This window comes from Ictidomys tridecemlineatus, chromosome 3, assembly GCF_052094955.1.
Source record: "Ictidomys tridecemlineatus isolate mIctTri1 chromosome 3, mIctTri1.hap1, whole genome shotgun sequence".
Classification (NCBI taxonomy): domain Eukaryota; kingdom Metazoa; phylum Chordata; class Mammalia; order Rodentia; family Sciuridae; genus Ictidomys; species Ictidomys tridecemlineatus.
In genome coordinates this window covers 79,893,394-79,908,715 of record NC_135479.1, presented here as the reverse complement: position 1 = coordinate 79,908,715, position 15,322 = coordinate 79,893,394, and the positions used below count along the sequence as shown (strand labels likewise).

Below are 15,322 nucleotides of genomic sequence, written 5' to 3'. Positions count from 1 at the left end.
TTGATAGACCTTTATATGTGGTGCTGAGAATAGAACCCAATGCCTCACACATGCCAGGCAAGTGCACTATTGCTAAGCCATAGCCCTAGTCCAAAAGTTCCACTTCTGATATAGTTAAAAATTATTGTTGGAATCTTCATCAATCAATAAATTCATGAGGTCAATAATCTTTATTTGACCAATAAATCTAAATGGATTAAGAATTAAATATGGATTCTGTTTCCCATTCTTTAGGAAGGAGTAAATATATTAAAAATAAATAAGAAAATTACTCAATATCAACAGGAAAAAAATCTCACTTAAGCTAATAATGCTGAAACTTACTTCTCCCAAAGGCTTCAAAGTTGCAATATTATAGGTTGCTGGATCACGTTCTACTAAAGATGTTTCTGTGAGTGCTAAAAGTCTTTTTACAGGTTCCTTCAAACAATAAAATAGATTAAAAAGTTATTGAAGAAAATTATTACAATCAGATGAATAAATTTTTATTTTCAACATACAGGTCTTACCGAATGTCTAGGTGATATTTTTTGGACCACGAATTCTGCTAAAGATGTGATGGATTCATCTGTGCTGTATTTTCCAAAGCGAAGATTCAAATATTGCTCAAATTCTAAAGGTTCTTTCCTGATCCGCAATGAAATACCTATGTAGTTGCCAGCATGATCTATTGCGCTTTTGATAATCTCTTCTCTTTGTTCTGATGCAAATAAATGCTGCACAAATTTTGGATTTTTAAAAGTCAAAAGTTAAAACAACTAAAATATAACTATTTAATCAATTCATAGGAAGGATATTAAAGTAGTATTAAAGTAGCAGCAATTCTAGAAAAGAAAGGTAATAGAATGTCTCAGAAGGAAATGAGCAGTTTTATAGTTGAAAGACTGTTACTAAATTAAAATCACAAAAGTCTGAAAAGTCTGGGGCACAGAGCCTTACATCCAACTCAATGAATGGAAATTATCTCATCATTTCTTAAGGTCTGACTCTTACCATCTTGTGCAAAACAACATGCTAGGGCTCAATAAGAAACCCTACCCAATCTACTGGGGTGAATAGGGACTGTGTGGGTAGAATTCTGATTCAACTAAAGTACTCTTATTTAATATCTGTTTTACATAGTGGGTTTCCTTGCAAGAATGTTTAAGAGTCATTCCCCTATTGATGTTACAAATCAATTTGTATTTACAAAGGTAAGGTTAAGGAGATATCACTACCTGCATTTGGTGCCGGGAGACCAGAACTGCTAAAGGAACTGCAAAAGGCAGAGAAATATCCCCCACAAAAAAAAAAAAGATTTGTCCTGGCCGGATGCCAATAGCTCCTCTGCTGAGAAGCACTGGGTTGGATCATGTTTAAGAGTCTGATTTTATTACATGAGTTCACTTCAGTCACCACTAATGCAGAAGATATTAAATAAAATTTTGTTGAATTAATTTGTGTGGTATCATATATTATAATGAACTGATTTATTTCCACTAGTGTCTTTTAAAAAGCAAAGAATACATAATCATCCCTCATTGTGGAAGACTAGTTCCAGGAAGTCCCAGAGATACCCAAATTATAACATGGTGAAGTATCTGTATATAATCTATGCATTCTTCTAAATACTTTATATCATCTCTAGATTACTTATAATACCTAATACAATGTAAATACTATGCAAATAGCTATTATACAATACTGTTTAGGGAATAATAACAAGGAAAAAAGCACATGTGCAATATTTTTTCCTAAATATTTTCAATCCACAATTGGTTGAATCCAGAGATGCAGAACCCATAGATTTAGAGGATAGATTATACTTAGAAAATGGATAATTCAAACTAAATCTTCTTGTTATAGCCAATCAAGAATAAATGTTGTTGATAAAGTATCAAACAGTAGTCATTCATGTTCAACTTATTGTTCCATTAAAGAGCTTGTCTGAATTACTGTGATACAGCTATGTTTTTAGGGTCTAAAAGGCCCCATACCTATCATTTGGCCTGTTTTCCACCAAAAGCTAATCGCTGCAAAATTCCATTGCCCAGAGAAGACACATCTGTGGACAGCGCAGTCGAGACTTCTTTAGGGTGGGAGACAAAACTAAGCTTTGTTCTTTTGGGTCTAGACTCAGAGGTAAGCAAATATCTAGCTGTGTGCTCCCCAAATGAAGGAAATTAGGATGTTACCAATCAAGTGGTTTCTAGGACAAAAAGAGGCCTACAACTCTGTAAAGCAAATTGTATTTTTATAAATCAGATTATGTAGCTGCTGTCCTCATTATTATAATTTTTTTTTGGCCTTTTGCTACTATCTACACTTTTATTTATCTAAAAATTCTAGGCTTGCCTTAGCTCTGCTTCCCAGGGAAGGATATTTTATCCACAAAACACTGAATTTTGGGGTAGTGGTCCCAGGCTTCTAAGGGAGCTAAAGGTAACAAATTCTCAAGCTAAGGAATCTTTCAAGTAAGTTCAACTTAGTTCTTCCTAGAGACTATATATATTGCCTACATTTGAGATCTTGGGTTTAAATTTTATTACAGAAAGCAGGATAGTTCAAAAGGTGGTTATCATCTGTAGTTCAGCTTCTATTACTAATTTAAAAACATCTCAGCATCTTAAGGAGTTTCTGCTGTGCCCCACAACTTACTTAAAAATAATTCAAGATCCAAGTAAAAACAAGCAATAAATTCCAAATATGGCATTTCAATACATACTTGCATTACATATTACAAACAGCTTGACAAAGGAGAGAGGACAGAACACTCTCCAAAAAAAAAAATTTATATTACTTTTTTAATAAAAAGAAATTGAATTAGAAACTTTCAGGTAAGGCATTAATACTAATGAAAATAATAACTGTAACTACTATTATGGAACACTACTAAGCCATGTACTGTGTAAAGCATTTTAGGTAGATAATCTTCTCCAATCTTCACTAAAAACACAGGATGACATATTACCCTCCTCACTTTGAAGAACAGCAAAAGGGTTCAAGTCCACTTATTTTTGACAGCAAAGCCTGCACTCTAAATACCCTACCTCCTCCTCTGAGGTTCACCTTTTGCTACTATCTACACTTTTATTTATCTAAAAATTCTAGGCTTGCCTTAGCTCTGCTTCCCAGGGAAGGATATTTTATCCACAAAACACTGAATGAAGTGTAAAAACACTTCCTTCAAACCCTTTTAAAATGCTGTTTTAAAAACATTACTCACCAATCTACTAAATCCTCCATAAAGTATACAAAATCCTCCTTGATAATCAGAGAGATCTACAAAGCCTTCAATGTTTCTATAGTCATAGGAACAAAGTACTCTGTTGGTTGTAGGATTAATTTGGTCAAAGCCTCCAGGAGTTACTTCCAAAATTACAGGTTTTCTTGTATCACTCCAGTGATGCTTATAGCAGTTATATCTCTAGAGAAAAAGAATTACTTTTAAGTACATATTCAAGCTTACCATACAATAAAGTCATATTTAACACATCCATCACTGCTGAAACAATCAAAACTCAAAACATAAATATTTATAGTTACTATCCAAATTGTAAAAACATTTAATTTAGCTAGAGAGGCTATGTTTGTTTAATTAAGAATGTTCACTCTAACTGAAGACAATATGTTCTTCTTTTAATTAGCAAAGACTTTGGGTTACAGGATTTTATAAAACAATTTTAAGCAACTCTTATGTAAATTAAATGGGGCGAGGGATAGGCCTATAGTCCCAGCAACTCAGAAAGCAAGGTAGGAGAATCCTTTGAGCCCAGAGTTCCAGGCCAGCCTGAGCAATACAGTAAAGATCCATCTCACATTTTTAAAAAAATAGACATTCTATCTGAACAGAAAGATATTCTGAAAGACTAAAAGAGTTTTAATGGGGGAAAAAAAAATCTCATTTTTTGATGATACATTCTTTTCATCCACGTTAGATACTGAAAACAGCTAAATCACATTTCAGGGAAAGTTATAATATTCAATTTAAACAACCCGGTTTGCCTCTACATGTTAATGTATTTTTTATATTTTTTTATACACACACACACACACACACACACACACACATACATACACACAAAAAAAAATTCTGAAGCCTAAATTATACCTGAACCTTTTCTAATCAAAGCACTAGAAATTTTCTTTGAGTCTGGATTATATTGACAAGTAAAGTTCTATTTAGATGATGCATTCCATGAGTACCAAATGATTAGAACAATCAATATCCATTTACTTACTAGGTTTATTCTTAAAAAGAGAAAAGATTTAATTGAGGTTTCTAAGCTAAGTGAGGCAGAAGAGGAAAATAAATTTAAATTAAAGGATAAGAAAGGCAGAGAAATGATAATAAGGTGTCACATGTAAAATGAATATCCCCTTCTGTTATGATTTGGATATGAGATGTCCTCCTGTTAATGCAGGAACACTAAGAGGTAAAGTGATTGGATTGCTGATGTAACCTAACCAGTCTGCTCTAGTTTAAATGGACTGACTGAGTGGTAACTGTAGGCAGGTGGGGCATGGCTGGTGGAGGTAGGTCAATGGGAGGTATGCCTGGAAGGGTGCATCTTCCCTGTACACACACCAACTCCCTCCACCCTTGCCTTTCTGACCCTGCCATGAGTTTAGCAGCTTTCTTCAGCTGCGCCCTCTCCCTCATGATATGTTGCCTCACCTTGGGGCCAGAACAATGGAGTAGGCCATCCATATATGTACTGAAACCTCTAAAACAGTGAGATCAAAATTAACTTTTCCTCCTTTAATTAGTTCTTGTTGTGGCCAAAAAAACATCTCCCATGCCCAAATAACAGTTTTGTACCCATCAGTATGAAGAGGAATACATGATCAATTGCACAATTCTCAAGTTAAAAATAAACTGGTTGCTCAGAAGTTTAACTATTTCTGATACTGAAATCAGAAAGAAATTCTCTTGTAAGTGTTCAGAAAAGAGTAAGACATTAAGTAATGAATACTCCCACTAACATCCCAACACTATCTTCAGTAATGACATTCATAGGATCAGTATCACAAATCTATGGCATCATATTCAGTACAGTTCTATCTATCTATTTATCTATACACAAATTCTGCAGAAAAATAAAAAAACCTGCATTCGCCCAAAAATATATTTAGACCCTTGATTTTGAACTTAAAAAGAGATCAATGCCATACCTCTCCGTAGGAATGAGGGTAAAATGGAGACCACCAAAAAATGGTGTGCTTTTCACACTAGGCTTGTTTACATGCTCCAAACCCACTCCACAGGATATTCTCCATTCCTTCCAGTTGATAATCACCTATTGTTAATGACATATACTGATGGAAACTTCTCATTATCCCTAAGGACTTTAGGGGCCAGGCCTAAAGGACTTTGAAAGACCCCAATTTCAAGTATATCTAGGACAACTGGAGGCCTTAGGCCAGATTCAATTTCTATAAGAGCTGTTCAGCCAGGACAGCACTGGGGTGGAACCTTTTTTGTGGGGAAGTGTAGGCGTCCCTTTGTGTACCTTACTCCTGATATAAAAATAAGTGAACTACCTTCAGTCAATCATCTAGAAATATTGTTTCTATCTCAAAGTTTTGAAAAATATTAAGTGACTGATTTAAAAAGTTATAACATCCTGAAGTTATGTTTTTGAAAACAACTGTTTCCCAAAAAGATGAGATGTACAGAATAAGAAACCAGCCAGCTTGCCAGATGCCATTAAACATCTTAAATGGCTCCTGAGCAACCAATTAATCACTAGAGTTGAAATCAGTGAGTCTCCAAGATGCTGGTGCTGCCAGCATAGTTCCTGCCTTTTGTCAGAGGTGAGGGTTTTGTACAGTGCTATAAGTTTAGGAATTATTTTTCCCAATTATAAAAGTAATATCTACGCCTGGGTAAGAAATTCAAAATTTTTAGAGAGTAAAAAACAAAACAAACCCTCCCATAAATTCCCATTCTTTTCCCTAGAAATCTCTAGTTTAGTTTAAATGCTGCTGTAACATGACTGAAGACACACTGGGAAAGTTAAGATTCTAAAAGGCAACTATAACTTCCCACAAAGCTGCCAGTACACCATGCCAAGCTTTAGTATGAGCCAGATCCAGGGCCGGAAGATGTAATAAATACAGTTTCAATGTTCCCAAACTTTAACACTTTAATACTTTTGAATTAGGAAACTCCTACACCAAACAACTACTGCATGTTCTAACCAATATTATTATTAGTATGCTATGTACTGGTGTTATTGCTTGGAATTCTGAATAAGAATCACCTGAATTATAGCACTGCTATCTCATACAAATCTTTTTTTGCCTGATAATTTTTTTTTCCTGCTAGAATTAAAAGTCTTAAGTTTACTTCTTCATACTAGTTTCCTATTAAGCTACATTTATCTATCCACATGGTATGAGACAACAATAAAACTATGTTTTTATATTTCCCTTTAAGTTTGCCATAAAAGGTACTAGTTACGGAATAAATTCTATAATAAAGGGCAACATTTAAACAAATAAAAATACTTATATTTACCCTTCCTGTGATTTTTCCCTCTGAAAAATCAGTTCTAAATCTCTGAAAGAGAAAACATAACCACAGTTAATGACAAAAAACCGGTCAGGAAGACTCATGGGAAAGCACAATTTAATAACTTGACACTAAAAACTGTTGTTACACTTTAAGGATGTTCAACAAAAAAGTATAGAGTTTTATTGAAGAACAAAATAGATTTAACATATAGTGCTTTTTCTTGTATATGCATCTTAGGCTAATGAACTATCAAATACAAAATATATATTTCAGGCTTTCTGTTGGACAAAAGGAAGAGTTTCACATTTAAAGATTAATAAGAAAAAATAAGCACAGTGGGTACAGAAGCTGAGAACATTAATGTTCCCACTTAAGTGTAACTATTTCACTTCAAAGAGAAGGTAAACTTAGTTTATAAACAGGGAACCTTTCTTACCAATGCTTCTGTAAGAAGTTCTGTTCTGTGCTCTGTAGAAAATTTTAAAGTCTCTGACTTTTTCCCACTGCCTTTACGAAATGTGAGATTGAACTCTGTTCCTTGACCTTTTCCAACAGGACTGATGCTGCAAATGTCTCCATAAGGCCACTAACAAAAATAAAGGAATTTTTTTCAATTGGGGTTAAAATACAGTAAAATGAAACACTTATAACTTCAACTTCATATTCACTGATTAACTGAGCTCAATTTTACAAAATAATAGAGGTCTAGAAGAAGTCAAGTTCTTTAGTTCTTTTAAAGGTTTTTAGTCATCACAGACAACCACAAAAATCTTACCAGTGTTACAATTGTAATGATTTGACATTAATCTAAAACAATTAAAATAGAAGTGAAAAGAATTAGAAATAACATTTTATGATTACTTGTAAGTCTGTTTTAAAAAGCACTTTAGACTTAAAATAAGCTAAAATAATTTCTTTAAATATGCTTATCATATCAGTTGGTCTTGCCTTTATTAACAAGAATCCTACTTCTATAACAAGTACTTTATACCAATTGTGATATAATTTTTACCTGCATTATAATAACAGTATTTAAAAATTATAAGAACTACTTTACTAATTTTACATATAATCAATAGTAATACATCAAAAAAATTTCCCCTGAAAGCCTTAAAAATAAGCTCATCTGCTCTCTGCTTTATTTTTGATCCTGAACACAGAGCATTATGTATAATAAGCATATTAATTTCATTCAGGTGAGATATTTCTATCCTAACATACTGGTTTCAGGCCAGAAGTAATGGATCAAATCTTGACTTTTTAAATTCAAGGACAGTTCATGTAAACCTAACAGCATCTAACATTATTACCTGATTAGTTACTTCTAAAGTATTTGGATTATATGTAGTAATTGCATGGGTTCCAACTGAAAAGACACGCTTATACCTACAAAGAAAGACAAAGGTTTAAATTTAGTTTTAAACAAACAAAATCTTAAGAATATATATCATACTAACACAGAAAGAACATTTCAATAAATAAATATAAATGTGTTAGTTGATTAATGGTGACTAAATACAGCTGAGTTTTATATTCTCACCTTTTTTTATGTTCTAAAATGTTACTAGTATTAAAATTCACCCACCATTCCTTTTACTGTTAACTATTAAGAGTTCTGCATTAAAAAGTACACAAGCACCTTGTGATGTTAGTACAGATTAAGCTGGCAAAGAACCAGCTGAGGATGGTAGAAGATTTTAAATGGGAAAACTTTACTTTAACCAAAAAACAATGCATAATACTAATTATTTCAAAATATCCTTTCAACAAAATGATGTAAAGAAAGGAAAGCTATGGCCTGCAACTGGTCAGTCACAGCCATATGAGGAATCAATTTCTACTTAAGCAACTACCTATTACGTTAAAGTAGTGCAATTTTATAAGTACCACAAGCAAGAAATTTTCACTTCTCACTTCATTTCCTTTACTTAAAGTAACATGTCCAAACAAGAAAACCATTTGGTTATCAGTAATCTTTTAGAAAAGAGAGAAATTCAGAATGAGAAAGGTGGAAATTGAATAAGAAAATTCAATTAAGGTTCAAAAAATAGATCTTTGAATATGAAATATTAAAATGGGCATAACCTCAGTGTACAAAACAAAAACAAAGAATAAAAAGAATTCTAGATACAGAGACATTTAAAAATAATACTGTAACACTGTGGCTGACAAATCTGAAAACTAAAGAGTACATCAACCACTAAATAGAATAATTTAATAAAGCCACAAAGAACTGTACTCTCCCAAAGCAGCAGGCCCCAGCAATTTCAAGACAGAAGAAACCTTAGAGGCCCATACTTCTCAATTGTTCCAGGAAACAGAGTGAAGACAGGTTCTCAATTCTCTTAGTGATACTAAAATCTGATAACACACACACACACACACACACACACACACAAACACACACACAAAACCCAATTTTTAAAGTAATTACTAGGGTTAGGGTTTAGATGTGAGGTGTCCCCCAAAAGCATATGTGTGAGACAATGCAATAAGGTTTACAGAAAACATGATTGGGTTATGAGAGCCTTAACCCAATCAGTGAATTAATCACCTGGTGGGAGTAACTGAGTGATAGCAAAAGGCAGGTGGGGTGTGGTTAGACGAAGTGGAGCATTGTGGGCTGTGGCTCTGTGGTATATATTTATATCTGGCAAGTGGAGATCTCTTTCTCTCTCTGCTTCCTGATCCACACTCATTTTAGGAAAACAGTTCAATATAGAAAAATCCATTAATATAACTGACCATATTTACTGAAGTACATATAGTTATTTTAAAATTATATTTCAGTTAAAATATCCAAAAATGGATGTTAAATTAAATCAAATGCGTTTTTGATATCAATAGAGAATATCATATTTTTCTGCTTTAGATTACTAATACATTAAAAACACATGCATTATTTTAAACCAACAGACATTATTAGACTCAAGGGTAACACCCTAGAAGTTTTCCCATTAAGATTAAAAGCAATCTCAAAAGATTCCAATTTTTATTGCCCGTTTTTTCTAATCAGCATATTATATAAAGATCAAAGTTGTTTCTATTTGGGCAAAAGAAAACAATATACTTAATCTTTACCATATATTCATTAAGAAATAATTCTGTATTATGAATTTTCCCCCAATTTTACATGTCTAAAGTTAAGTGGGAAACTAAAAAAAAGGAAAGCATTTCCTTCGAACATATAAACATTTCTTTGTTTCTAAACTGGAGTGAGGGTTGGGGGATAAGTGAAGTAAGCCAACGATATAGTTCAACAGCTAAAGAGTCACAAAACTTCAGAGGTTTAACCAATTAATGGGAAATAAAATAAATATTTTGCTCAAGTCAATGTTTAACTTAAAAGACTACACAATGGAAATGAATGTTCAACAGAAATATGAATTCATATATTCTACTTTGCAGAATCAGTTTGAGTCAAAAATGAGAATCTTTATTATCCTAAAGTAAAACCACCTGTATTATTTTATTCTTCAAGTAAAAAATGTAAGAATTAAATGCTTGAAATATTCCAGAAGTTAACTGCTATTATGTGCAGTCTCAGAGGCTCAGATAAGTCAAGAAAATGTTTTCACTCCTGTACCTTCTTTTTCCAGTCTTGACCACACCTGGGCCTCTTCTAACATCTTTTATTTATTAAAATCATTTTTAACTGATATGTAAAAAACTTTAAAATTATGCACATTTTAATGGGTACCATGTGATAATTCCATATAGGTATATATTGTATAAAGTACACAGGTTAAAAATATTCACCTCCTCATTCATTTACCATATTTTTATGGTGAAACGTTAAAAATCTTTTTTTCCTAACTTTTTGAAATATAACTGTTATTATCTATGGACACACCACTGTGCAACAGAACACCAGCATTTTTTTTTGGTGGTCTCAGATTGAACCCAGGGTCTCTTTCATGCTGAACAGGCACTTTATTCCCAGAACTTCGTATTCCTATCAACTTTTTTCTGTTCCTCTCTTACCCTCCATACCCTCTGGTAACCATCATTTGCTACTTGCAGCTTCTGAGATCAACTTTTTTAGATCCCACCTATGACTGACCTCAATGTAGTACTTGTCTTTCTGTGCCTGGTTTATTTCACTAATGATTTCCAGTTCATATCCAAGTTGTCACAAAAGACAGAATTTCATTCACTTTATGGCTGAATAGTATTTCATTGTGGGTATGTACCATATTTTCTTTTATCCATTCATCAGCTGACGGATACTTAGGATACTTCCATTTCCTGGCTACTGTGAAATGTACTACAATAAACATGAAAGTTTTTGCAAATGTCTCTTTGTTATGTCTCTTTTGTTGCCTTTGGATATATACCCAGCAGTGGGATTGCTAGATCATCTATTTTTTGGAGGCCCCTCCATACTGTTCTGCATAATGGTTGAATTAATTTACATTCCTATCAACAGTGTGCTAGGTTCCCTTTTCTCTACATCCTCACCAGTATTTATGACTTTAGTCATTTTGATGTAAGTCATTCTTACTGGGGTGAGATTGTATCTATGTGGTTCTGATTAAAATCATTTGGATATTTTAAATTTAAAATATCCAAATAAGTGGAAACAGTCCCTGTTCACAGTTCAGAAATTAAATGATTAGTGAATCACATCACTAAAGTTTTTTTTTAATAGACACACTGGATTTATATTAACATTAAAATACACTCCTTTATTCTAATTTCTATAAATAAAACTTTTTAAAGGGAGAATTTTTTAAATATTTATTTATTTATTTTTAGTTTTTGGTGGACAACAACAACTTTATTTTTATGTGGTGCTGAGAATTGAACCCAGCACCCTGCGCATGCCAGGTGAGCGCACTGCCACTTGAGCCCATCCCCAGCCCAATAAAAATTTTAAAACACCCTTAAATTTTCTAATCTTTATGAATACTGATTTATCTTTCAAAACAATTTTTTATAAAATGATTATTTTCTTGTGGCCACTCCCTCCACCTCTTAAGGGAAAAAAACTAATAGGTTAGAACAAGACTATATTAGGTATTTCACAGACTGACCCAGTACTAAATCAGCACCCAACTCTGTGCTAGGTTCAATGATATGTCGGCAAATGAGAGAGAGAGAGAAAGAGTCTTCGAAAGAGTTTCCTTCTGACAATTTGTTTTTACTTACTTCAAACATCTGAAATGAATTTCAAAGTGGTCATGTCAGTCATTGCCTGAAAGCTACTTTCAGTCCTGGATATATTTGCCATGTGTAAGTGTTGATATAAAGAGATAAACCAAAATATACTGGGTTATCATCACAATGTCATATTCTTCTACACAGAAAATTCATATCATTCAGTTTTCTAATAGGAAAAAATTAATATTGTTTTCTTTCAGTAAATTACAAAAAAAAGATTTATTATTTAGTAATGGTTCTCAAATTCTTGAAGGGAATGAGACCTTTGTGTATTACTTTTATTCACTCACTCATCCATCCATCCATCCATCCATTCATTTTGGTACTGGGGATTAAGCTCAATGGCGCTTTACTAAACACTGAGCTACATCTGTATCACTCTTCATTTTTTGAGACAGGTTCTTATTAAAGTTGCCTAGTCTGTCCATGAACTTGTAATCCTCCTGCTTCAGTCTCCCGAGGAGCTGGGATGATAGGCATGTGCCACTGTGCCTGGCAGTGTATTACTTTTAAAGCTCAAAATCCTCAAGAAAGCCAACAGATCTAATCAAACTAGGAAGACAGCTTTTATGTCACCCACTAAGTCCAATAATATACAGCTTAAACTTTCCTAATACCACTGGCAAGGCTGGTTAGTTTTAATGGTTCACTACTATTCAAAGGGAATTCATCCTCCCTAAAAGCAATTCTATCATTTCCCAGTTCTGTAGATATCGGCAACAGATCCTTACAAAGAAATTGATACATAATTTCCCACAAATTTAACCTTCTGATCCAAACTCTGTCTTTCCCTTCACATAAAGCTTACTGATTCTTCCTTCAATCTGATGTTCAATTGATTCTTTTTTCCTAGGCTGAACATCCTAGTTTCATCAACCATTTTACGATAAGTTTTGGCCATCAATTTTTCAAACTCTTTAGATCCTCATAGAACCTATGATTTTTTCCTTTTATTATTCAAGGTTTTGAGAATCCAGTTACTTGAACTAGGGCTTCTGTCCACCTAATAATAAAATTAAGGACAACTAAAAGTTTTCACAGAGTTAGGAGATAAATGGTAAGCACTGCTAAAGGAGGCACCACAGCTTAGGGTTAAGTCCACCACCTCTGGGGTCATACTGCCTGGACTCAAGTATTACCTGAAACTCTTACCGATTACATATTCTCTGATAACCTGATTAGTCTCTTTAAGCTTCAGTCTTCCCAAGTGAATGATGTGGCTAATACATACAATTACTTACAACAAATAATCCATGTAAAGTGCTTGGCATTTAAGTGTTTAGTGTGTAAGTAAACAGTCAAAACATGTTAGCTGTTCCTATTGCTATTATTCTGCTAGATGACTAATAGTGGGAAAGGGGAGGAGATTCTAAAACTCTAATAGAATAACTGAATTAATTATAATTAGAATCCTTACATTTTAAACAGCCATGATGGCTTTAGCAAATTCTTGTTTAAAACTCAGAACAAAATGAACAAACTGTCATTCATCTGGGTATATCACTAGGATACTTGATTCTAGTCAATCTCCTCTTTGACCTAAGAAAGCTCATTCATATCAAAAGCTGTACTCTTCAGAAAAGAATAGTGACCGGATATATTCTGCAAATATTTGTTTCAATAAATCAGTAAGATGCCCCACCTCTCTTGAAAGAAACAAGGAGTGTTTCATGAAGTAACAGTATTTTAAGAACTCAAAATTCTGTGATACAATGTCCATATTTTTTCTAGCTCTAAGATTCTTATAAAGATATGATCCAATTTTCACTTCTGGATTGAAGATGTTCAAATCCCAGACTGCCTGATAATAGTCAGAGAGAGTTACACAAAGAATACACACAGAGAATTTAAGTCACACTCTTCTGAAGTTTAGAGGCAGGGTCAAGAGCTAGGACAAAACAGGAAAAAAAAAAAAAAAAACACCTCTCAGGACACCCCGGGTTATTAGAATTAGTGAGGTGGCCTTTAGAGTTATAAGAATTAGTGAGGTGTATAAATGCCAAGTAGCCAAAGAGAAAGGGGATCTCTTCTCTTGTAAAACTCTATTTCTGTTTTTATAGAAAAGTGTCAGAACTTTAACTTCATTTTCTCTCAATGCCCTAAATCTAATCACCACATAGATTTTCTTCAAATGCAGTGAGCATCTGTCAATCTCCATTTTGACCTAAGAGAGCTCATTCATATCAGAAACTGTATTCTTCAGAAAAGAAAAGAAATAGTAATAGGACATACTCTGCAAATATCTGTGGGGCATCTTTCTCACTGAGTTATTCCAACTCTATATGGAAAGCATAGACTGTTTTAAGGGAAGAAGTTAAAAGAGTCAAGGTGTGTACATTGAAAAATAACAAAACATTGTTGAAAGAAATTTTAAAATATCCAAATAAGTGGAAACATTCCCTGTTCATAGTTCAGAAATTAAATTTCATAGACTAGTCACCACATATTCTAATATATTACAATTAAAATCCTATTAGAATACTAAAATGCTACTCAACATTTGCTACAATATATAAAAATATTAAATTGATCCACAAATAGATTTTACCTGTAATTTCCATCCAGAAAAACTTAAGGACTTACATTATCATGAAGTTTTCCACAGTGAATCAGCACTTCTGCTTTAACTGAAACATCTGCACCTTCCTTCCTGCCTGAAATGGCTTGCTTAGGCCAAAAAGGAAATTTTGCTCTTTTGTGAGAGAAAAGTCTTCATGAAGACTATTTTCAGAACAAGCATGTAATTAAATTATGTATATACTGTGCAAGGGCGAAAAAATAATAAGGGTAGAAGAAAAGCTACTTTGCAAGCCAAGAGAATCTCTAGATTGATGGTGAACAGACCTGCATTAATGTAAGGATATAGGGCATAACAGAAACTACAACAAAGGTAAAAGGAATGCATCATGTATGTCTTTAGTGAGAATATCTGGAGGTTATCTTTAATTTAGTAGGTATATGAAGAGAAGGAAAAATATTTATTCATCTTTATTGCCACCATCAATAATACTTTTCTAAAATGTTAGGACTGGATCAGAAACATATAGGTAGTCATGGAGTCTCTTAAAGCTGAGTCCCTAAGTCTCTCAAATCACATGGAAAATTTGTTGTATATAAAATATTTCTTGAGAGATAATTCAATTGGCTACTTTGAAACAATAGAAAAATTTTAATGTTGGTCATTTATTCTTCACATTAACATTGCTGATAATACTTTAAACCTAGATTAGAATTAGCCATATAAAACAAATATAATAAAAGTTTCAGTGCTACATAATAATGTACACAATCCAATGAAATGACGCTATATGGAAAGCAGATTGTTTTAGGGGAGAAGTTAAAAGATTCAAGGTGTGTACATGGAAAATAACATAATATTGTTGAAAGAAAATTTTAAAATATCCAAATAACTGGAAACATTCCCTGTTCATAGTTCAGAAGAGTTAGTACTATAAAGGTAGAAATACTCCCATAATTGATCTACAGTTAATACAACCCCTATTCAAATTTCAGCTACCTTTTTAGCAAAATTAACTCACTCTAAAATTCATATGGAAGTGAATTAAAACAGAATGCTTGAAATAATCTTGAAAAATAACTAAGTTACAGACTCATACTTCCCTTTTCCAAAATAGTACAAAGTTACAGTAATCAAGGCAG

The 15,322-nt window shown here is 33.1% G+C and overlaps 1 protein-coding gene across 4 annotated transcripts in view; it reads right to left on the bottom strand.

Moving 5' to 3' along the window:
* Window positions 1–15,322, bottom strand: part of Dnajc13 (DnaJ heat shock protein family (Hsp40) member C13) — a 120,785-nt gene that overhangs the window by 84,910 nt on the left and 20,553 nt on the right. For all 4 annotated transcript variants that reach the window (XR_013436523.1, XR_013436522.1, XM_078043320.1 and 1 more), the window contains exons 3-8: window positions 7,810–7,885; window positions 6,936–7,085; window positions 6,503–6,544; window positions 3,206–3,406; window positions 510–716; window positions 325–420 (exon numbers count right to left, since the gene is read on the bottom strand). Coding sequence is in view for 2 of the 4 variants with exons in the window: in XM_078043320.1 (XP_077899446.1) it covers window positions 325–420; window positions 510–716; window positions 3,206–3,406; window positions 6,503–6,544; window positions 6,936–7,085; window positions 7,810–7,885 (772 nt within the window). In the remaining 2 variants the exon portion in view is untranslated. The remainder of the gene's footprint in view (window positions 1–324; window positions 421–509; window positions 717–3,205; window positions 3,407–6,502; window positions 6,545–6,935; window positions 7,086–7,809; window positions 7,886–15,322) is intronic.